Source organism: Equus caballus, chromosome 22 (genome assembly GCF_041296265.1).
Source record: "Equus caballus isolate H_3958 breed thoroughbred chromosome 22, TB-T2T, whole genome shotgun sequence".
Lineage (NCBI taxonomy): Eukaryota > Metazoa > Chordata > Mammalia > Perissodactyla > Equidae > Equus > Equus caballus.
The window spans coordinates 40,830,843-40,855,763 of NC_091705.1; the positions used below are offsets into that span (position 1 = coordinate 40,830,843).

At 43.6% G+C, this 24,921-nt stretch overlaps 1 protein-coding gene across 4 annotated transcripts in view; it reads right to left on the minus strand.

Moving 5' to 3' along the window:
- Positions 1-3,416: 3,416 nt before the first annotated feature.
- Positions 3,417-24,921, minus strand: part of ZFP64 (ZFP64 zinc finger protein) — a 99,638-nt gene continuing 78,133 nt past the window's right edge. For 2 of the 4 annotated variants that reach the window (XM_070247053.1, XM_001488519.7), the window contains exon 9: positions 16,198-24,105. In XM_070247053.1, the coding sequence (XP_070103154.1) occupies positions 23,396-24,105 (710 nt within the window). In that variant the 3' untranslated portion in view covers positions 16,198-23,395. Of the gene's footprint in view, positions 4,668-16,197; positions 24,106-24,921 lie in introns of those variants that run through there. The other 2 variants (XR_011430699.1, XM_023626766.2) reach the window with 2 other exon arrangements.

The following is a 24,921-nucleotide window of genomic DNA, read 5'->3' on the forward strand; positions in this document are numbered from 1 at the left end:
CCCAGGTTCGTTTCCCGGTCAGGGAACCATATCACCCATCTGTCCAACGTCATACTGTGGCAGCTGTGTGTTGCTGTGATGCTGAAAGCTATGCCACTGGGATTTCAAACACCAGCAGGGCCACCCATGGTGGACAGGTTTCAGTGGAGCTTCCAGTCTAGACAGACTAGGAAGAAGGACCCGGCCACCCACTTCCAGAAAAACTGGCCATGAAACCCGTGAGTAGCATCAGAGCATTGTCTGATAGAGCGCTAGAAGAAGAGAGGATGGAGCAAAAAGACCGGGCAGCCTTCTGCTCTGCCGTCCACAGGGCCACTGGGAGTCAGAATTGACTCGATGGCACTAACAACCACCACCCTAAGGACAGACGAGAAGCCAAAGCAAAAGGTGACAAACGCAGGGGTAGAATCCTGAACGCAGTTTCTCAGCAACTGTCACAAAGAGATAAGGAGAACTACTATAATGGCCAACGCAGAGAGAGAAGAAAACAACAAAAAGGGAAGAACAAGAAGTCTCTTCTAGAAGATTCAAGAAATCAAAGGGAAATTTAAACCTAGACTAGGAATGTGGAACAACCAACAGAGAAGCACACTATCTGATCAGGGGAAGGTAAAGGGAAGGTGGAAACAGCACACTGAGGTCTACAGAACGAGACAAAGGATGACAGGCTCCTTGAAGAAGATCCCTGTGAGGAAGAACCCGTAATTCTAGGAAGAGAAGGGAAAGCCGCCCTGAAAGTGGGGAAGAAATAAGTCACAAGGGGTGATGGGCTATTGATTGAATTATTTTAAGCCATGGAGACTGAAGCCGTCAAAATCCTAAGACGAAACTGCCAACAGATCTGGAAAACAAGAGACTACAGACTGGAAATGCTCCATATATATCCCAATCCCCAAGAAAGGAGATGCTGAGGAAATGCCGAGGAGTGAAGTAACAATGTGACCCCCGCTCCAATTTCCCTGCAAGGAAAGTGATGTTCAAGGTGCTGCAGCAGAAGGCTTGTTACTCACATGGAGCAAGAAATGCCTGATGTCCAGGCTGGATGTCGGAAAGGGAGAGGCACACGGGTCTAATTGCGAATATTCGTTGGCTACTGGAGAGCACCAAGGAATTTCAGAAGAAGGCCGGTCTATGTTTCATAGACCACAGTAAAGCCCTTGACTGCATGGATCATGAAAAGCCGTGGGCTGCTCTGAAAGAAATGGGCGTGCCCCATTCCTCGATGTCCCAATGCGTAACCTGTGTTGTGGACAAGAAGCCACCGTCAGAACAGAATCTGGAGAGACAAAATGGGTCCCTGTAGGCAAAGGTGTCAGACAAGGTGCATTTTATCTCCTTGTCTGTTTAATCTGTATGCAGAACACATCATACGAAAAACTGGGCTAGTTTCAGATGGAGGAGGAGTGAAAACTGGTGGAAGAAATATCCACGATCTAAGATACGCAGGTGATACCATCTTAGTGGCAGAAAGCAGCAATGACTTGAAACCACTTCTGACGAAAGTAAGAGAAGAACATGCCAAAGGAGGACTGCATTCGAACATCAAGACGACAAAAATCACGAGCACGGAAGAAGTACACCACTCTAACGTAGACAAGGAAGACACCGAAATTGTTAAGGGTTTTGTTTACCTCGGTTCAGTCATCAAGGTGAATGGAGACTGCAGCCAAGAAACCAAAACAAGACTGCGACTTGGAAGGGCAGCAACAAAAGAATTAGGAAAGATCATCAAGTGTAAGGAAGTGTCATTAGAGACCAAGGCCAAGACTCTCCACAGCCTCGGATTCCTGACTACTATGTACGGGTGCGAAAGCTGGACAGCGAAGAAGACTGATGGGGGAAAAATGGATTTTCATTTGAAATAAGGTGTTGGAGGAGAGCTCTACAGACACTCTGGACTACCACAAAGATGAGCAAGGGGTTCCGATACTTTCAGCTATTCTTAAACTGAGCTACTTTGCAGCAATCCTGAATCTTTCCGGAAATAATTAAATGAAGTTATAGAAATGAAAGCGCAATGAGTGGCCCTTGATAGGTACTAGATAAGCATTTCTCCTTCCTTCCTTTTAAATATGTTGACTTTAACGGATCATTGGGGGTGGGGCCCTCCCTCTTTCTCTCCCTCTCCCCTCTCCAAGGATCCCATTCATTTTTGGACATAGGAGCTTCGTCAACTGCCGCACATTTCAATTTTTAGGTTCCCCTCAGAATTACTGAAAATCTGGCAAAGATGTACATCTATTTTATTGTGGCGCCCGCTCCCGTACCCTTCCCCTGATCACTGCCGTGTTCAGCTATCAAGAGTTACATTTAAATATGGGAGTTGAAACACTCTGTGAGGCTATTAGCCATGAAAGATAATCAATTGGAAATGGGTCCCTGCTGGGTGATTTTCAAGCAGAGTCATCACCAAAAACTAATTGCCCTGGCAGCTTTTGCTCATCATGACCATCACCATCCAATTAGAAGTCACAGCATTTTGCTGAGTCCTATGATTTATCTACAAGTAGTATTTAATACTGATTAAGCAAATCAAGGCAGAGGGGATAAATTCCCAACATTCTTGGGGCACAAAGTCCAGATTTGTAATAATTTCCCTCTTTGCTGGTTACTACAATAATTATGTGCTAAATAAAGTGGTGAGATTTCAAATGATTTTATGTCTATATAGCGCTTACTACACTGCTGGAGTAAGGGGTTAGTGGGGTTCATAATTGCATACTGACACCAGGTCATCGACACTCATGATTCTTGGTATTTTTTGGCCATTAAAAAAAAATTTACTACATATCACTTGAACTATGCAAAAGTAAGAGCATGTATGGATTTTTAAAAACTCCACTACTAATGCCATTAAAAGTTACTAACTCAATCATGATAATCGGCTTATCTAAATTAGTACAGACTTAAAATAATACCCAGTTTTGGAGGAGGGAAAAGAAAATTCGATCTTTCTGCATTGCTGGTGAGTGTAAACTGGTACAACCCTCGTGGAAAGCAATTTGGCAACATTTAGTGAGAGCCTTAAAAACGTTTATAACCTTTGACCCAGTAATTCAATTTCTGGGAATCTATCTGAAGAAAATAATCCTATGTACGGAAACAGCTTTATGCATTAAGATGATAAATGCAGTCTTTTTTTTTTTTGAGGAAGATTAGCCCTGAGCTAAGATCTGCTGCCAATCCTCCTCTTTTTGCTGAGGAAGACTGGCCCTGAGCTAACATCCGTGCCCATCTTCCTCTACTTTGTATGTGGGATGCCTACCACAGCATGGCGTGCCAAGGGGTGCCATGTCCGCACCCGAGATCTGAACTGGCGAACCCCGGGCCACCGAAGCGGAACATGTGCACTTAACCGCTGCGCCACTGGGCTGACCCTTACTTTTAATTATAAAAAATTAGAAGAAACCCAGATGTTCACTGAGGGAGCAATGGCAACTTATATTTATAAGTAGTATATAATAACATGAGGAAACATATTAGGTTTCAAAGTAACAATTTTCAAATCGTGCACACATTAACATGCATTAGACAATGACGTAAAAACATACTAAGCAGAGAAAGAGACTAAGAAAATAGAGCAAAATGTTAGCAACTGTTGTCTATGGATTTGGGACTAGATTACAGGTAATTTTCCTTTTTTGTATTATTTTGTTCTTTCTATAAGCAAGAATTGACTTTATATTAAAAAAGATTGTGTTGCAATAGTTTTGTGAAAATTAAGATCAATATTTTCCTTTGGTGTGAAATAGTGATAATACATTGTATTGTCCCCAGCACAGTATCATCTGTTCTTAAGAGATGTGGTAACGTCCTTTGGGAATATTGCATTAAGGTAAAGCACAAGAAAAGTAGGGGTTAAGTGACAGACGGCAATTAGGGAATAGATCCACTCTATGTCTGAAATTTCTATTTTCTTTTCTTTTTGTTTTTTTCAGAAACAAAGTCAGCTGCTGAAATGACTACTGCACTAATTGACTGAATTCTTACCTTATCCTAAGTTAGAATACCAGAGACTAACAAAGAAATCCATGAAGGTGATCACTTGTTCCAGGCTGACATTTGGAAAGAAGAGGTTCTGTGCAAGTCACAAACTGCATCATGAACTCTTTTCGGTTTGCTATCCAAGTGTTTTCCAGAGACCGGCAGAAAATGAGGTTAAAATTCCAAAGGTGGGAGTGGGGTGTGGGGGAGATGGAAGCAGAAGCAGGGTGTGGAAGTAAAATAGGAGAGAGATGATCATAAACTTTTTAATTCCAAAGGATTTTACCACTTAAATTAACGTATCATGTATATTTAGAAGATGGACATCAAAGTAAACAAATGAGAACCTGGGTGATAAATTTAAAAGCTATTTTTATTATTTATTTAATACTTGCTTGTTGTAAAAAGCCTAACAGAATAGAAGGACATTAAAATATTAGAAGGATATTATGATCATAGAAGGATGTTAAAAATCTCTTCTCTCCCCACACCTGCTTCACTTACCAGAGATGGCCAGCATTCCAGTTATTCCATAGCCTTCGAGACAATATCCATGCTCATACCTTCTCTTCTAAACATCAAACGGGATTATACTGGACAGAGGGCTCTGCAACTGGCTTTTTGTTTACTTAATAATTGACCTTCAACCACTCTCCAGGTCAACACACATGCGTCAACTGTGCCTTAAAAAAATAAAAAGATTTGTGTGGTCATCCACTGCATGGCTGTATCATAATTTGACCGGCTCTGCCGGTGCTCATGGAAATTTCAGTTGTATTCTGCTGACTGCTCTCATGGACAATGCTACTCTGAAAGGTGAGTCCTTGTACATATTCATTTGCATACTCAATCAAATTAATTCCAGGGGAGAAATTCCTATAAGCAGAATTGCTGGGTCAAAGGGTATTCGCATTTTATATTTTGGTAATTATCGTTAAATTGCTCTCCAATAACTCTCCTCCTAGCACAGCCTGAGAACTCTCTTTCCCCAGTCTCCAGAGGTGGAATTAAACTTTGTTTGTAATGAATAGATGATTTCTATTCTATTGTGTCCACTTATTTTGAAAGTACAGGCATTTTTTATTTGACCAAAGAGAAGAGGATAAAGGACGAGATGTGTGTAAGTTTGTCATAATTCAACTATGAGCAACAGCAACTACTATTAACAAAGTAAATCCAACACAAAAATTACGTCATTAACTCCCAAGTCACATATAAATGATTTGAGGATTAAGGAAACTCCTGTATATCCTAGCAGGCATGGGTAATTGAGAACTGTTGGGTATTAACTACTCACTTAAAAATGTAAATTATAAAAAAAAAAAATGTAAATTATAGTTCGCTAGCTGTTGATCTGGGGCTTATTATGTGCCAGGCACGCTTCTAGCTCTTTACATAGATTAACATTTAATCTTCACGACAACTCCGTGAAGTAGGCACTATGATTATCTCCATTTTATAGGTTAGAAAAATGAGGCATAGAGGTCTCAAGTAATACGATCGAGGTCATGCAAGTAATAAAATCATGGAGCCAGAATTCAAACCAGGATCCTGACCACAGCCTTTGGGCTCTCAACTACCATGCTATCTTTGAAGTTCATCTTCAGGAAATAAGGATGCATTCCACAGTTCTCCACAAAGCTTTTCATCACGGCATTTACAACAGGGAAAAGTTCCTTACCTGCCTTTGGGTTGGAGGTGCCCCTAATAGCAAGATCTTGCAATGGCTAGATTATAGGTCTTTAGTTTTTATTTTGCTTTTCTACATTTCCTCAGCGACCGCATATTGCTTTTGCAATAAGAAAAAGTTACTGTACAATACTGACGGTTCCGAAGAGCGGAACACTTTCAAGACCAGAAAATGGCTCATCTTTCCAATGTCTTCTCCAACCTTCCTACCAACAGCCACTCAGCAGCAGGAGGGCTTTGCTACCTCAAACCACAAAACCACGTAGACACCAGAGGCAAAGTTTCACAATTCCTGACTGTCACATAACCATGTTGGTGACTCACACACTTCACACAGAAATCAGGAGGATACTCTGTGCCCACTCAACCGAGCACAGATTTGAGCATCACAGGGTCTGTATGCCCAGTGGAGTTTACCACGGCAGGGGAGTGAGATGTGCAAAACACCACAAACCCCAAAGCAGAATGTGATGAGAGCAACTGTTTGCTTTGCGAAAGAAGAAAGAGAAAGCACTTCTGGTTGGGGCGGGGTTAAGAGGCGGCATTTGAAAGAGGCTTTAAAGGATGGGGAGAATTCCAGCAGAGACTGGAAAGGCCCTGCTAAGGGCTGCTCAGGGGTTGTTGGCACTCTCCTCTGATGCATTTTTCGTTTAAATTCTTCTGCTGCACAGTACACAGAGCGCTTAGAATCCACTGCCCCCAGTGACACTGGGATATGGATTGCTGAGAGCCCTGGAACAGCTCCAAGGTTAACGCTGCAGGATCTTGGATGGGTTGTTGAGTTTGAAGCCGGGCTCCACCACACTCATTACCTATATGACCTTGGGCAAGTTCCATGGCCTCAGCTGACTCATGCATAAAATGGGGAGAAGAGCTCTTCATACAGTTCTTGCGATGATTACGTGACTTACGGTAGGTAAGGCACTTGCAAGAGTGTCTGGCAAAGAGTAATCACAAAGCAAAGGCGAGCTTTGTCATTACAGTGAGTGCCAACTGTGGCAGGTTAGGGTGGGGTGGGCCAGTCTCTCCTGTAAAGGCCTAGATCGTATGTATTATAGGCTTTGCCCATGGTCTCTGTCTTAACTACCCAACTCGGCCATTGCAGCCCGGAAGCAGCCATAATAAGGTAAATGAACGGGCATGGCTGTGTTCCAGTCTCATGTTATTTATGGACACACACTTGAATTTCATATAATTTTCACATCATAAAATGCTTTTGATTTTTTGTCTTTCAACCATGTAAAAATCTGAAAACCATTCTTAGCACAAGAGCTGTACAAAAACAGGTGGTAGGTTACCATTGGGGGAAACTGGGTGAAATGTACAAGGGATCCCTCAATATTATTTCTCACAAGTGCACGTGCATCTACAACTATCTCAACTGTACACATTTATATGGTCACTGACAAATAATAATGTACCACTTTTATAGAAGTCATAATAGTTTATAACATTGTGAGATTCCGATAAAACTACTTACAGAAACAGGCAGCAGCCAGATTTAGCCCAGGGACTGTCGTTTGCTGCTTTGGATTAGACTATTGGTCCCAATTCTTTACCTCCCTTTAACAGCATTACATGCATACACCTTCATTATAGGACTTTGCAGAATCCTCTCACTGCAGATGAAATATATTTCTCCACCCGTTTCATGTTGGGCTTGCTTGAGCCAATGGAATATTAGTGGATATGATGTGAGCAGCGGCTTTAACCAGTTTTGTGTTTGCCTTGCCCTCCTGCAGTCCTGTGATCGGCCATGAGAAGGTCATGGTAGTCGCTGACCCAAGGAGAGTGTGGGACATCCATGGAATAAACCGGAACACAATCTGAAATCTGGAGCCAGGTCCAGTTAACCAGAAGCCTAAAACTGAGCCACACTTGTCAACCACAAGTGCTTGTGGTAAGCCACTGGGTTTTGGGGGATGGTTTGTTATGCAACATCCTGTCAGCGGTAGGTGACTAATACACCAGCTCACAGTCCTAGCCACCAAGCACTAGCACACTGCTTTCCAGTTTGAGTGGCTCTCGTCAGGGGGTATGTTTTGTTTGCTCCAATGCAGTCTTCGTTTTCCAGATGAAGGACTGTTGATTGATAGCAAGTAGTTTGACTAAACAAATGTGGGGTTATTTTAATGGTTGACCCTGCCCACTGGATATAAATAGCAAGTTTCATGGCTAGACAGGGAATAGGAGAAAGTTCAGGGGGAAATGTGTCTGGTTAGTCTTGGCCTACCCAAGAACAATTTTTTATTTTATAGAGGTCATAAGAGTTTATAACATTGTGAAATTTCAGTGGTACATTATTATTTGTCAGTGACCATATAAATGTGTCCCTTTCCCGCTTGTGCCCATTCCTCAATCCCCTTTCCTCGGGTAACCACTGATCTGTTCTCTTTGTCCATGTGTTAATCTTCCACATATAAGTGAAATCATGCAGTGTTTGTCTTTCTCTGTCTGGCTTATCTCGCTTAACATAATACCCTCAAGGTCCATCCACGTTGTTGCGAATGGGACCATTTTGTCTTTTTTTATGGTTGAGTAGTATTCCATTGTGTATATATATATATACCACATCTTCTTTACTGAATCATCAGTCGATGGGCACTTGGGCTGCTTCACGTCTTGGCCATTGTGAATAATGCTGCAATGAACATAGGGGTGCATAAGTCTCTTTGAATTGTAGATTTCAAGTTCTTTGGATAAATAGCCATTAGTTGGATAGCTGGGTCATATGGTATTTCTATTTTTAATTTTTTGAGAAATCTCCATACTGTTTTCCATAGTGGCTGCAGCACTTTGCATTCCCGCCAGCAGTGTATGAGAGTTGCATTTTCTCCACATCCTCTCTGACATTTGTTATTTTTCGTCTTGGTGATTATAGACATTCTGTCGGGTGTGATATCTCAGTGTAGTTTTGCTTTGCATTTCCCTGATGATCAATGATGCTGAACATCATTTCATGTGTCTATTGTCCATCTGTATCTTCTTTGGAAAAATGTCTCTTCAGATCCCCTCCCCGTTTTTTTTTTTTTTTAAGATTTTATTTTTCCTTTTTCTCCGCAAAGCCCCCCAGTACATACTTGCATACTTTTTAGTCGTGGGTCCTTCTAGTTGTGGCATGTGGGATGCTGCCTCAGTGTGGTTTGATGAGCAGTGCCATGTCCGCACCCAGGATTTGAACCAACGAAACACCGGGCCGCCTTCAGTGGAGTGCGCGAACTTAACCACTCAGCCACAGGGCCAGCCCCTCTGCCCATTTTTTGATTGGGTTGTTTGTTTTCTTGCTGTTGAGTTGTGTGAGTTCTTTATATATTTTGGAGACTAACCCCTTGTTGGATATATGATTTGTAAATATTTTCTCCCAGTTGGTGGGTTGTCTTTTCATTTTGTTCACGGTTTCCTTTGCCTTGCAGAAGCTCTTTAGTCTGATGAGGTCCCATTTGTTGATTTCTTCTTTTGTTTCCTTTGTCCAAGTAGACATGGTATTCGAAAAGATCCTCCTAAGACCGACGTCAAAGAGTGTACTGCCTATATTTTCTTCTAGGAATTTTATGGTTTCAGGTCTTACCTTTTAAGTCTTTGATCCACTTTCAGTTAATTTTTGTGTATGGTGAAAGATAGTGGTCTACTTTCATTCCTTTGCATGTGGCTGTCCAGTTTTCCCATCACCATTTATTGAAGAGACTTTCTTTTCTCCATTGTATGTTCTCAGCTCCTTTGTTGAAGATAAGCTGTCCACAGATGTGTGGGTTTATTTCTGAGCTTTCAATTCTGTCCTATTGATGTGTGTCGGTTTTTGTACTAATACCATGGTGTTTTGATTACTATACCTTTATAATATATTTTGAAGTCAGGGATTGTGATGCTTCCAGCTTTGTCCTTTCTTCTTAGGATTGCTTGAGCTATTTGGGGTCTTTTGTTGCTCCATATGAATTTTAGGATTCTTTGTTCTATTTCTGTGAAGAATGTCATTGGAATTCTGATAGGGATTGCACTGAATCTGTAAATTGCTTTAGGTAGTATGACATTTTAACTATGTTATTCTTCCAATTCATGTGCGTGGAATGTCTTTCCATTTCTTTATGTCATCATCGATTTCTTTCAATAATGTCTTATAGTTTTCATTGTATAGGTCCTTCACCTCCTTGGTTAAATTTATTCCTAGATATTTTATTCTTTTTTTTTGCAACTGTAAATGCTATTGTAGTCTTTTTTCTTTTTTTTTTTTTTTGAGGAAGATTAGCCCTGAGCTAACATCTGCTGTCAATCCTCCTCTTTTTGCTGAGGAATATTGGCCTTGAGCTGATATCCGTGCCCATCTTCCTCTCTTTTACATGTGGGACACCTGCCACAGCGTGGCTTGATAAGCAGTGTGCAGGTCTGCACCCAGCATCTGAACTGGCAAGCCCCAGGCTGCCGAAGCAGGGCATGCCAACTTAACTGGTAAACCACCAGGCTGGCCCTGGGATTGTTTTCTTGAGTTCTCTTTCTGTTAGTTCACTATTAGAGTATAGAAATGTAACAGATTTTTGTAAGTTGATTTTGTACCCTGCAACTTTACTGTAGTTTTTTTATTATTTCTGTTTTCTGATGGATTCTTTAGGGTTTTCTATATATAAAATCAGGTCATCTGTGAACAGTGAGAGTTTCACTTCACTGCCAATTTGGATACTCTATTTCTTTTTCTTGCCTAATTGCTCTGGCCAAAACCTCCAGTAAAAGGTTGAGTAAGAGTGGTGAGAGTGGGCACTCTTGTCGCCAAGAAATATTTTTAAAACTTGACTAATTTTAAAGAACAAGAAGAGCAGATTGTTAGTCCATACATCCTTGACGGAATGATTATGGTTAATGCATCATGACGTGCAGGGAATGCATCTCTAACGTGACTGCAATGATCCTTGCCGTAGCCTACTTGTGATTGTCCATCTGGGATGGGGCCCTCATGTAGACGGAAGAAGTGGAAAAGGAAAAGAGAGCAGAGGTATGTCATTCACAAGGTGGCAGACTGCTTGCTGTGTAGGAAGGAGTTAGGGTGAGGAGCGAGAGCTATGAGGCTAGAGAGAGGGCCTTCAACCCACAGTGAAGCACTTCTCATGTGGGCAACGGGAGCCATTGCAAGCGAATGCTCAGGGACCACTACCTACTAGTGACTGATGACTCTGCCCTTCAGGATCTCAATCTATATCACGGGGCCAGCATCACCTCTGTGGGAAAACTGCTGTATGGAGCAGATGTTTGTGAGGCCCTGAGCACCATCTGGCACTGGTAGCTACTACAATAATTATTATTTTATTGAGGTTATGATAGTTTAAAACCTTGTGAAATTTCAGTTGTACATTATTGTCAGTTGTGTTGTAGGTGCACCCCTTCACCCTTTGTGCCCACTCCCCTCTCCCTCTCCCCGTTAACCACTAATCTGTTCTGTTTGTCTATGTTCGTTTATCTTCCACATGTAAGCGGAATCATATAGTTTGTCTTTCCCTATCTGGCTTATTTCGCTTAACATAATACCCTCAAGGTCCATCCATGTTGTTGCGAATGGGATGATTTAAACCCTTTTTATGGCTGAGTAGTATTCCATTGTATATATACACACCAATCTTCTTTATTGAGTCATCAATTGATGGGCACTTACGTTGCTTCCACCTCTTGGCTATTGGGAATAATGCTGCAATGAGCATTGGGTGCATACGTCTCTTTGAATTGCTGATTTCAAGTTCTTTGGATAAATACCCAGTAGTGGGATGGTGGGGTCATATGGTATTTCGATTTTTCCATTTTTAATTTTTTTTCCCTGAAGATTAGCACCTGAACTAACAACTGTTGCCAATCTTCTATTTTTCTGCTTTTTCTCCCTAAATCCCCCCAGTACATAGTTATATATTCTAGTTGTGGGTCCTTTTAGTTGTGGCATGTGGGATGCCGCCTCATCATGGCCTGATGAGCGGTGCCATGTCTGCGCCCAGGATCCGAACCGGTGATACCACAGGTTGCCAAAGCAGAGTGCACGAACTTAACCACTTGGCCACAGGGCCAGCACCTAACTCTTTGTTTCATTGATCCTTTGTACTGTCTTTTTTGTGTTAATTTCATTTATTTCTGCTCTAATTTTTATTATTTCCCTCTTTCTAGTGACTTTGGGCTTTGTTCTTTTTCTAATTCTGTTATGTGTAGTTTGAGATTATTTGAGATTTTTCTTGTTTATTAAGGTGAGCCTGTATTGGTATGAATTTCCCTCTTAAGACATCATTTGCTGCACCCCAAATGAGTTGGTATGGTGTGTTTTCATTTTCATTTGTCTCCGGATACTATTTGATTTCTTCAATGATCCATTGGTCGTTCAGGAGCATGTTGTTTAATCTCCACATCTTTGCCCCTTTCCCAGCTTTATTCTTGTAATTGATTTCTAGTTTCATAGCATTATGGTCAGAAAAGATGCTTGATATCATTTCAATCCTCTTAAATTTATTGAGGCTTGCTTTGTTTCCCAACATAGGTCTATCCTTGAGAATGTTCCATGCACACTTAAGAATGCATAACCTGCTATTTTTGGATGGAGTGTTCTATGTATATCTACTGAGTCCATCTGGTCTAGTTTTTCATTTAATTCTACAATTTCCTTCTTGACTTTCTGTCTGGATGATCTATCCATTGGTGTTAGTGGGGTGTTGAGGTCCCCCACTATTATTGTAACCTTTTAGTTTTAATAGTTGCTTTATGTACTTTGATGCTCCTGTGTTGTGTGCATATATAAGTGTTATGTTTTCTTGGTGGAGTGTGCCTTTTATCTTTATATACTGCCCCTCTTTACCTGTTTTGCATTGACGTCTACTTTGTCTGATATAAGTATGATGATACCTGCTTTCTTATGTTCACTATTAGCTTGTAACATCATTTTCCATTCCTTCACTCTGTGTTTGTCTTTAGGGTTGAGGTGTGTTTCCTGGAGGCAGCATATTGTTGGGTCTTGTTTTTTAATCCCTCCTACCACCCTGTGTGTTTGGTTGGAGAATTTAATCCACTTATGTTTAGAGTGATTATTGAATTGTGGGGGCCTAATGCTGCCACTTTATCGCTCATTTTCCAGTTCTCCTGCATTTTCTTTGTTTCTTGTCCCATGTATTTCAGACTACCAATTCAGTTAGGTAGTTTTCTATGTTGGTTTTCTTAGTTTTCTCCATATTTGTAATTTGTGTCTCTGTACTAATTATTTGTTTAGTGGTTACCACGTGGTTTGTATAAAACACATCATAGATGAGATAGTCCATTTTCTTACAGCCTCTTATTTCCTTAGACTAAGCCAGTTACTTCCCTTTTCTCTTCCCCTTCTAAGTTGGTTGCTGTCACATCTTTTTTCCTTCTTGTGTTGTGAGTTTGTGGTTAAAATGATAAGAATATATTTATTCTTGGTGTTTCCCTTCCCTTTATTTTTAAAGTTATACTTAAGCATTTGCTAACCTGTTCTGATGGAGAACTGCAATTTTCTGATTTTGTTTTTCAACTTACCTCCTTGCTCTGGGTCTTGTAACCACCCCCTTTTTTTTTTTTTTTTTTCCAGGTATGAGGGCCTTCCTGAGGATTTCTTGTAAAGGGGGTGGAGGAGTTTGTGGCAATGCACTCCCTTAACTTTTATCTGGGAAAGTTTTTATTTCTCCATCATAGTTCAAGGATATTTTCACTGGATAGAGTATTCTCGGCTGAAAGTTTTTGTCGTTCAGAATTCTGACTGTATCATTCCAGTCTCTCCTAGCCTGTAAGGTTTCTGCTGAGAAATCTGCTGACAGCCTGATAGGGGGTTCTTTTGTAGGTTATTTTCTTTGGCCTTGCTGCCCTTAATATTTTCTGTTTGTCATTGACTTTTGCAAGCTTCACTACTATATGCCTTGGGGTTGGTCTTTTTACATTGATAAAGTTTGGAGATCTATCAGCTTCTGTCACATGGATTTCCAGCTCCCTCCCCAGGTTTGGGAAGTTCTCAGCTAGTATTTCTTTGAACAAGCTTTCTGCTCCATTCTCCTTCTCTTTTCCCTCTAGGATCCTATAATCCTTATGTTGCATTTCTTAATTGACTTGGATATTTCTTGGAGAGTTTCTTCATTTCTTTTTAGTCTTAGTTCTGTCTCCTCCTCTATCTGAAGCATTTCCATATTCCTATCTTCCAGACTTAATCCTATCCTTATTATCAGCCCTACTGTTCAGGGAGCCAAGATTTTTCTTAATTTCCTCCATTGTGTTTTTCATCTCTAACATTTCTGATTGGTTCTTCTTTATAGTATTGAGCTCTTTTGTGATGTAGTTCCTAAACCCGGTGAGTTGTCTATCTGTATTTTCTTTTAATTCATTGAGTTTTTTAATGATAGCTATTTTGAATTCTTTGTCATTTAGGTTATAGATTTCTGTGTCTTCAGGATTGTTTTCTGGGTACTTGTCATTTTCCTTCTGTTCTGGAGATTTAATATACTTTTTCATACTACTCTATGGTGTGGATTTGTGCCTCCAGAGTGTGGTTACTGCTTCCACTTGCTGCCACTGGGGGGAGGGAGCAGGAGCTGTGTCATCTGTGCCCACCAGGATCCCTGTCAGCTGTTCCTGACCAAGCCTGGGCCACTCCTTGGGATTGCAGTGGCCCTGCAGGGTCTCCTGTTAACTGGGAACAATCACATGGGAGCTTCAAGTTGCTGGTGCCTGCTCCCTCCTCAGGGACTGCAGCCATGTTATGGGCTTTTGCAGCAGCTGGGAGTTTGTTCGCCTAGACTTGAAGCTCTGCTGCCATCCGGTCCCACTGGATCTCACTTGCCCCCTCTGGGCTGCAGCAGAGCCATGGGCATCTAATGCAGCCAGCGGTTAGCTCACCCAGTCGAGACACTCCTGCTTCTAAGGTCACCCGGCCTTTGTGCTTGGTGGGTGGGGCCTCTCCACTAGGGCTGACCAGAGATTCTCCCTGGGGCCACCGTGGGAATGTGGCTTTTCCCACTGGTCCACAGAGCAATCTTGGGGGGCTTAGGGCTGTAGTCCCCTGTTTCCACAGTCACGCTAATGCACATGTCCACTCTCGGGGCCGTGGCAGTGCTATGAGCATGTCAGCCAGAAGAGAGTCACTTGCAGGTACTAGGCTGTCTTGGGGTTGGAGAGTTCTCACCTATCTCCACCTCCTCCCCGGGCGTCATCCATTCACCTTCCGACGTACAGCAGCACAGATCTCTCAGGTGTCCTGAGGTGCTGTGTGAGCATCCTCCGTTGATCAGTGAATGTCCAATTAGTTGTAGTTCGAAGGGGGAAAGAGAAAGAAAACTGCTCACTCTGCCATGTTGCTGACATCACTCTCTATAATTACTGTTTTTAACAGCTAACCCTAACACAAAAATAGCCATGACAACAAATTTTAAATCAAAACACATTTTTTTCCCTCCCCAAAGCCCCAGCGCATGGTTGTATATCCTAGTTATAAGTCCTTCTAGTTCTTCTATGTTAGCTGCCACCACAGCATGGCAAGTGACAGACAGCACATTGTGGTTCTGCAACTGAGAAACGAACCCGGGCTGCCAAAGGAGTGAGAGCGCTGAACTTTAAACACTAGACCATCAGGGCTGGCTCAAATCTTTTCATAGCCATATAGGGTTTGCTTTTCATTCTTTATTATTATTTTTTTGCTGGGAAAGATTCACCCTGAGCTAACATCTACTGCCAGTCTTCCTCTCTCTGTTTTCCTCCCCAAAGCCCCAGTACATAGTTGTATATTCTAGTTGTAAGACCTTCTAGTTCTTCTATATGAGCCACCACCACAGCATGGCAACTGACAGATGAGCAGTGTGGTTCTGCACCCTGGACCCAAACCCAGGCCACTGAAGTGGAGTGCACTAACTTTAACTGCTAGGCCATAAGGGCTGGCTCAAATCAAAACTTTCATAGATATAAAAGACACTTCCAGGGGGCTGGCCCTGGGGCCAAGTGGTTAAGTCTGTGCACTCCGCTTCAGTGGCCCAGGGTTTTGCTGGTTCCGATCTGGGTGCGGACATGGCACCGCTCATCAGGCTGCCCTAAGGCAGAATCCCACATGCCACAACCAGAAGGAGTCACAACTAAAAATACACAACTATGTACTGGGGGGCTTTGGGAGAAAAAGGAAAAAGAAAATCTTGAAAAAAAAAAAACAAAACACTTTCAGTGGCGACTACCTCTTGAAAGAAAAAATGAGAGACCTTGATGGGAGAGACCTTTCACTGCACGTCTTCTGCTTTTGCTTGATTTTTTAAAAAACCCTATGTATCACTATATTAGATAAAACACTAAGAATACGAGACTTCTTATAAATGGCTTTCATATTAAGGAAAGATGGTGTGCTAAGCTAATTAAGCAAACGTTTGACAAAGGTAAATTTACTTCATATCGCTTAGATGGTTGAGAAACACTAGAGTCTTTAATTACCCCGACAGCTAGATGGCAAAGGCTTTCTTATTTGAACTGTGATAGAACACCAATATTTGGGAACAGCACGCACCAGAAAAAAATCATATTCAAACATTCTTTTCATATCAAAAACAATCTAATAAGTGAGCAGTTTAAAATTAAATATATTTTCACACACTGTTCCGACAGCCCAGGGGCCAAAGTCAGCCAATTGCCTGTTAATTTATTATTTTAATTGAAATTTTTATTGAGATCATTGTAGACCCACGTACAATTGTAAGAAGTAACACAGAGATCCCGTGTATACTGTGCCCGGCTTATACCGTGGTATTCCCCACCTCCCCGTCTTTGTACAATCCATGAGCTAAGAGTGGTTTTTAGATTTTTAAATGGTTGAAAAAAGTCAAAGAAAAATATTTTATGATGTAAAAGTCACATGAAATTAAAATCTCAGCGTCCATAAAGATTTAATGGGACCCAACTATGCACATTTGCTTACAGATTGTCTATGGAGGCTTTTGTGCTACTACGAGGTCAGAGTTGAGTAGTTGCAACAGAGACCCAATGGCCCATGAAGCCTAAATACTTGCTGCTGCTTTACAAAAATGTTGGCCGAGCCCTGGGCTAGACTGGGCCAGGGTCAGGGAAGAAATGAGTATCTGGAATAAATATTTTTCTTTCCAAGACAAAACATTTCTAAATGACACCTGCACCATGGATTCCCTCAGATATCAACATTAGAAATGTCTTCTTGCCAATGGGGACAAATGGACAATTGAAGAAGAGGCAAATATATCTAGCTTTTCTCAAAATCCAGAGACATCTATTAGTTCTAAAAGAACTGCATGCTGGGAACCAATTTCTCTTAAATATAAAGGGATCACTTATCAAAGCTTAAAGAAATGGAAATAGATTGTTATCAAATCCACAAATAACCACCAATAAAACTGAAATACCATTCCCCTCCTGGGATACAGATGACACCAGGCTGGGAACTATACTTAACTGCTCTCTTATTTGTCTATTACCCTCCCAGCTATGGGGTAAAAAGCCTATCTTTAGCGTTAGACTTTTGCGATCTTTCAAGAAACACATCGCATAGAGAGAGAGAGCACATCAGTGTGTGCAATGCCTTCAGAACTTCAGAATTGTTTGACAAACGTACAATTCTGTTTTCTACAGGCCAAAGTCCTTCAAACTAACATGCGAGGATTGGGCGGTCTGAAGAGTAGTTTTTGAGGAACGCACTGTACACTGTATTACACAGAGCCCTGTTTGGTGAATCCAGCCCAATGCAAGGGTTATTTTGGGGGGGATGGGGGTAAGTATTCAATTGCTGCTCGACTTGGTTAGGATGGAAGCAACAGCAAGTTCAAATTTCACCAAGAAAACCAGACTCCAGAAACTCCTTTAGCATTGAAGTCTTTACATAGGGCCAAGGGGACCATGGATGGAATTCAGGGGGTGGCCAGAGACTTAGATGAGAAAGAAAATGAATCTTTTACTAGCCTCTAATGGAGATCGAGCACTTCTGTCAAATCTGCGTGTAGGCACCAAACCGCAGCAGCGTTAGCAGGAGCGAGCTGTGGTATGGTCAACAAATCAGCTCTTTTCATATAACATCACGGCTCTTGTAGCTATCTGGAAATAACACTTACGCTCATCGCTGCCTCCAAATAAGAGTAGTTACTAGATCTGCCGGAGCTTTTATTTAATGTTAATAAAAATGTACATAAGTAAAAAAAACATTGACGTCTATTTCAATATAATTGCTTTCCTTCACAAACCTATGCGTTTGTTTTATTCTTTAAACACACTCTGAGAGGGGACCCACAGACTTCAGATGACCGACAAGGGGTCCACGACTCAAAAAACAATGAAAAACTCTGACCTTAAGGCAGATCACCAAGCAGGCGGGGTTGGGTAAAGGGGTTCACTGGGAGGCCTCAGACATGGGTCTAACCCTGACAAACCGCACGACCTCACACAGGCATCCTCACCTCTCATCTTCATCTTCTTCTCTTTTAAAGTGGAAGCATCTCAAGGTGCATGTGGGGAGTAAACAGGATCCCACCTGCAGTGTCTCCTGAGGGCAGCCGCACACAAACTCAGGTGGCTATTTACACTCAGGGGAGTTCAAGTGCGGTTATCACCAAGATCGGTATGGAAGCAAAACTTATAATTTTGTAACCTGCCTGTGTCGGGGGAATGTGGCATTGGTCATTCCTGCAATACTTGACCCAGTGCATGGTCGGACAGCCTAGGGACATTTTTCCAATCATCTAATACCCATACTTGAAGTTTTTTCCCATCCAACTAGAGACCTCACCATTCTTGCAAAACATCCTGTCCTTTTTTCTGCATCAACAATTAGAACAAATGGTTCCGTCGCTGATTCCCCAGCTCTGCTGGTGGAAGACCCCTAGACTAAGGAAGTCAGTGAGAATCAGACTGCGGCCCTGGAGTCCAGCACACTCGGGTTTGACTATCTTGCACTAGCTGCATGACCTCGGGCAAGTTAACTTCTCTGAAGATCAGCTTTCCCTTCTAAGGAAGGATGCAAATGCCTTTCCCCCGTGAGGTCTGAGGGGCGTCACAGAGGGATACCACATGGGGATTCTGAACATTATGGTTCACAGTGCTTGCTCGCTGCATCCAGAGCCCTGGCTGGCCAACCTAAGCAGGAATCTTGCTTTCAATGGCTGAGGCTCTTCCTGTACCTGTACCCAAAGCAGACAGTCTTCCTTCTTAGGGGACGTGTTCTTCTTTCTTCACAAGACTAGCTACACAATTAGCAGGACCCAATGCAAAACGAAAATGCAGGGCCCCTTGCTCAAAAAGTAAGAATTTCAAGACAGCGACACCAGAGCATGCAACCAAGTGCGGGCCCTTTGTGACAGCACAGGTGGCACGCCCACGAAGACAGCCCTGCTCCTTCAACTGGAGCACCTCTTCCCACCTGGCTGCATGTTAGAATCACCTGCAGTACTTTAGAAAGTACCGATGCCCAGGCCCCTCCCCCAGAGAGAGATTCCAAATAGCTAAGAACTTCCCAGGTAGCTACTATTGAGACCCACTGAACTAGAGTGACAGGAAACCTGGGAGGAGTGCCGTGGGCCACTATCCACAAAGGGCAGGCACAGGCAGCCCCAATAAAGCTCCCAGAAAATAGAAATGCTCATATACAGAATACCCCGGGTGTCCAGGACCTGTGCCACGCATTTCATAGAAAAGCCACCGGCAACCCTCATGAGCCTGCATTACTGATCAGGCGCAGAGAATGCTCAAGACCCAGAGTCCCCTTCCAGGCTTTAACTCAGCCCAGGCCATCATCTCCTCGTCGCACCCTTGTAGGAGGGAAGGTGTGTGACTAGCCAGGTACCAGGGGACGTGAGAAGTTTCTGTGCAACTTCCCAGCAGCGTTAACTGGGGAGGCATGGCTTTCTTCCCTTCTGGCTGCAGCTCAGGTTGCCACCTTGGACCACATGAAGATATGGGGTGGGGTGGGAAGTAAGACAGCAGCCACGATCCCCAATGTCATAAAGCCACACACTAGTTTCTCAGTTACTTCTTACTCCTCTCTCCCCACCAGATAGGAAATGTGAAAAGGACAGAGGTAAGTCAACTTTTGTTTTAAACAAGTTGATTTTATCATTAAGCCAAACGCCTGACGTGGCCCATTTCACAGATGAGCAAAGCGAGACTCTGAGGTACAAGCCTCCAGCCAGATGTCAGCCACAGAGTGTCGCCAGAGGCAGGGTTTTCTCACCTCCTTCCTCCCCAACTCCATTAACTTATAAAAGACGGATTCCTTTGGACTGTTCCGCCATCACTCAGATCAATTTTTATGCTAATATTGAGACCCAACCTAGCACTTTAAAAACAGACTCTGGAGCTAAAACCCAACCCTGTTCTAGGAAACCTTCACCACTTTCATGCTTCAGTCCCCGCCTCCAAATAAGGGCAGGGACCAGGGTGAGGTCAGTGCAGGACCCCCTCGGGTGCGAATATGAAGTGGTGCCCCAAATCTCCCTGATCAAGGTAAACAGTCAAATTTTCTAAAACCAAACGTATTGCAAAAAAATCCACAATGAACAAAGTGTCAGAATTTTAAACAAAGATAGGCTCGAACTCTGCACTTGCATGGCCCTGCCTTAACTCCCAGACCAACTACCAATAAAACTTCATAGAAACAAAGCAGAGCCAGCCCTGATGGCCTGGTGGTTAAAGTTTGGCACACTTCGCTTCAGCAGACAGGGTTCAGTTTGCAGGCACGGAACCACCCCACTCGTCTGTCAGTAGCCATGCTGTGGTGGCAGCTCACAGAGAAGAATCAGAAGAACTTACAACTGGAATACACAACTACATACTGGGGCGTTGGGGAGGGAGAAAAAAAAGAGAGGAAGACAGGTAACAGATGTTAGTTCAGGACAAATCGTTACCAGCAAAAAAAAAACCAACCCACAACTTTAAAAACAAAACAAAGCAGCTGACTTGTGGGCCACAGTTTGCCAACTTAAAAAAATGTTGCAGTGTTATTCCTTGGTTACTGCGCTTTTGGCGCCCTAGGCAAGTGTTGCCTCACCCCGAGTCCCGGCTCCGGATGGCACCTGGGAGAAGCAAGTCAGTGAACAGAGAAGGCTCTTAGTACAGCGCCTGGCTCAGAGTAATGGCTCACGTCACCATGGCCATAGGAATTGAGGCTCATCCTTTAAGGAAGAAATTAAGTGCAGGGAAAAACAAAAATTTCTGTTCCATAGCGTTTAGAAGGCAAGAAACCTTAAGAGGATGCCACTTTGATTTCTGGCTTCTTCATTGGAGATTTCATAGCAGATCTGAATAAGGATCAAAAGGACCCAGTTTTCCACAATGCCTACCTGGAACTCATCTACCTTATCTGTCGCATGCAGCAGCACCTTCCTTAAATTGGCCCCAGGAGGCTCAGCATTCTTAATAATTCTCCCCCGTGTTCTACCCATGACCAGTTACCCTGCTGCTTGCAGCCAATAGTCCAGCTCAGGAGTCAGCAAACTATGGCCCTCCAAGTCACAGTCTGCTTTTTGTAGATAAAGTTTCATTGGCACGCAGCTATACCCATTCACTTACCGACTATCAATGGCAGAGTTGAGCGACTATGCTATGACAGCAGAGGTGAACAGAGTTGAGTGGTTTTGAAAGAGATGAGGGCCAGCAAAGCCCCAAATATTTACTAGCTCGTCCTTTACTGTAAAAGGCCCATCAACCCCTGGACCGGGTGAAGTCAAACGGCAAACACACTCATTAATCAATTTCCCCTTTCAGATCCATCTTGACTCTGCAAACGGAGGTCCGTAGAGAAACTGTGCCTCTCTGGTCTGTACAATGTCAGCAGTCCCCTGACCATTACGGCTGGTTCCCAGTTTTATTTGGGGATTATCTGCGCATTTTAAATCTCGTCCCAGCAGGGTTAGCCGGTTTTCTCCCCTACTTCCTGATTTCATAAAGATTTACTGCAACCCAGACACGTTCCTTCTTTTTCTTAGAGCTACTTCTGTACTAAAGGCTGCTTCGGTACTAAAGCCAGAGAGGTGCATCGTCACAAAGAGACCTTATGGCCCCACAATGCCTCAAATATTTACTATCTGGTCCAAAACTTTTTGCTGACCTCTATTCTCCTGGGAATCCAGATTTGCTAGGTCATACCACGGTGGATCTAAGACCCGTAATGTCCATACAGCTGTTGAAAAGACGCCTTCTAGAAAGGCTGACCTCTTTCCTGTTTATCTGAATAGCTATCACAGAAGCACGAGGAACGCTTATATGATTTTGATCTCTGGGTTCCCACTTGAAAGGTCAACAACCCTCCAGTTTCTAGAACAGCAACATAGATAAGACTCACGACAAGCAGCAGAAAGGTGACGACAGAATCTGTACGACGCACCAGCATTCAGTAACCAAATACTTTTCTGAACAACTGAAAATAGTTCCAAAGCAAAGAAACAACTAATTCTATCACGGGCCTCTATCCTTTTCCTCTTAGAAAGAGATTCAACAACACGTCATCACTCGCCTGATGTCAAACTTGAATTCGATTTGTCCAAACAAAATTCATAACAAAATAAGCTACGTACCTCTCACTATTTCGTAAGTGAAATCTTCGCCCGTAGACAATTTATAGAAAAGTTCTCACATCCTTTTTCTTAGTTTACCAGCAACAATTGATCTATTTAATCTGTTTTGAAAGGACAGATGTTTAGCTCGATAAGGGCACACAAGAATTTGTATTAAACAAAGACTGTATTTGAAGAAAAAAATGTCAAAGTAGAACAAACAAGACAAGTTTGGATAAATTATACACCCTCCGGCATTCTGCAGCCTCCTAAGTTTCAGTCAAGTAAAATGTCTGTTTACGAGAGGTGTGGATTTTCACTTGTTGGTTCAGCAAATACTGAGTGCTGACTGCGATGAAAGACGCCAGTGTCAGGCTGTCCCATGCACCACGTGTCCCAGAACCAAGCCCAGGGCCCAGTGGATCCCTAGTCTCTTCTTTATGAATAGAAGTACACCAATTTTGAATTCCACAATGCACAATGCCAGGCTGAGCTGGCGTTGGCTTGATCTTTGGTGCCACCTACAGATCAAAGCGCATTTCACTCCACTGCGGCACTAAGACCATCGGGAGATTCTCTGTGCGTTTATAATTCAATTACTGAATGCGGGGGATGGAGAACCCCACACCACAACCTGCCTCTGGAAGAATGGACTGTTCCTCTTACACCATTCTGCACATGAGTTTGCCTTTTTATTCTAAGACAACAGATAAAAGGAACCCCACAAAAATGTATAAGGCGAACACTCTTATAACCACCACCTGGGTTAAGAAACAGAATATTTCCAGCTACGGCCGACCCTCCACGTACCCAGTCCTCACCCTCACCTTTCCCACTATACAGATCAGTTTTAGTTTTTCATGTGGTCTGAACAGTTTAATAATTCCAGAGACGGATCAGTCTTAGAATTGGAATCCATCGTGAAGAAGCTATCTCTGTTGGATAGCAGCAAGCTCAATGGACCCCCGGGCCTTGGAACCACCGAGTCAACCTGCTTAGACGACTCCTGGAGGGCAGCCACCGACATGGAGCGTGTCTCCATCACGTGGCCTTGGCACTGGTCCTCAAGCCACGGTGACTGCAGCCACTGCCTCTGGAGACCTGTAAAGTTGGAGCAGCCATCTCCAGAGCTGGTGACTAACGTCTGGCTTGATGGCCCCACCTCGGAGGGCTGGGCAACAGCACTGGTCTGGACTCCGGACAGCTGAGCACCCTCTGTGGCTGAGCTAGAGGCACTGGCTGGGCTCCAGAGCCGCCTCCAGCTGCCCCACGGAGACCAGGGTGCCGAGCTGCCCCGAGGCACTGCTCTCGGGCGGGAAGGTGACCAAGTCCGAGTTCTTGTTCTCACTCTGCTCGCTGTGCTGCTTCTTGTGGCATCTCAGCGAGTCGTCCCTGACAAAGGAGGCACCGCAGGTCTCGCAGCGGAAGGCCCTCTGCGTCACGATCTTGGCCACGTGCTGGGAGCCGCCGTCTCGGGGCCCTTCCTTGCCCTGCGGGGCCCGGTTCTCTGTTTTGGCCTCGTCCCTGTGCACCTTGTCAATGTGCTTGGCCAGGCTGCTGGGCCGCTTCGTGTCGAAGCTGCAGAAGTCGCACTTGAAGGGGCGGTCCTTGCAGTGGACTCTGCTGTGCACGCGCAGGGCGGCTGCGCTGGAGCAGGAGTAGCTGCACTCGGGGCACTTCTCGGGGTGGTCGGCCTGATGCAGCCGGCTGTGCTCCAGGAGGTCGGCGCGGTCCCGGCCCTGGAAGGCGCAGTGCAGGCACTTGAAAGTGTGCTTGATGCGGATGTGCGACTTGAGGTTCGCCTTCATGGTGCAGCGGACGTCACAGAACTCACACTTGAAAGGCTTCTCCCCCGAGTGCACGATCATGTGCCTTTTCAAGTCTGAGCTGATTTTGAACTTGGCGCTACAGAGCCAGCACTGGAAGGGGGTGTCCCCTAGCAACGGAAGGTGTGTTTCCATTAGAGCAGGCAGGCAAAACAGAACTCCCCCCAAACATGCGTCAGAACACCTGGCCGCAGAGAGTAGGCACGTCTTTTGAACTCCAGCTACCCATACCCTCCTAATACCACCACTTACCACGTGTAGTAACTCACTTACTCCTCACAATCATCCTAGGAGTGGGTACTGTTACTCCCATTTGACAGACGGGATAACTCAGGCTCAGACAGGTCAAGTTATTTGACCTAGGTCAAAGAGCAGGGATTTGAACCCTGGCATCACAGCATCAGAATCTACACTCGTCGCAAGGACACTTCTGTTTTGAATCTTAAACTCTCCTTTAACTTGACATCCCAAAATTGAACACGGAAGAGGTGCGATTTACATTACATACAACTGTTCCAAATCAAGCTAAGACTTATAAACAAGCTTCCTCTAGTATTTAAGCTATATTATCATATGGGTTAATTCGCTTGTATTACTAAAGTTTCATAGTTTTACAACTATAGACTGAGTTTTATTTATAAAATTAACACATGAATACGGCAGCAGGGGCCAAATAATGAAAAGCCATGGCCGCCTCTGCCTTCCCTGGAGGCAGTGCTAAGGGTGTTTTGGTTCTTTTGGAGGTTATAACCTGAGTCATCGCCATCAGTTGAGTATGAGCAAAGACGAGGGTCTGACTTACCCCTCCACATCCCTCCTTTCCCTCACCTCCCCCCGCGTGGTGCTGCTGGGATTTTTATCCTTCCAGCATCACCTTCTAAGCTGAGTAACAGCCTAACAACTTCTAGTCCATCAGCTTAGGTTTT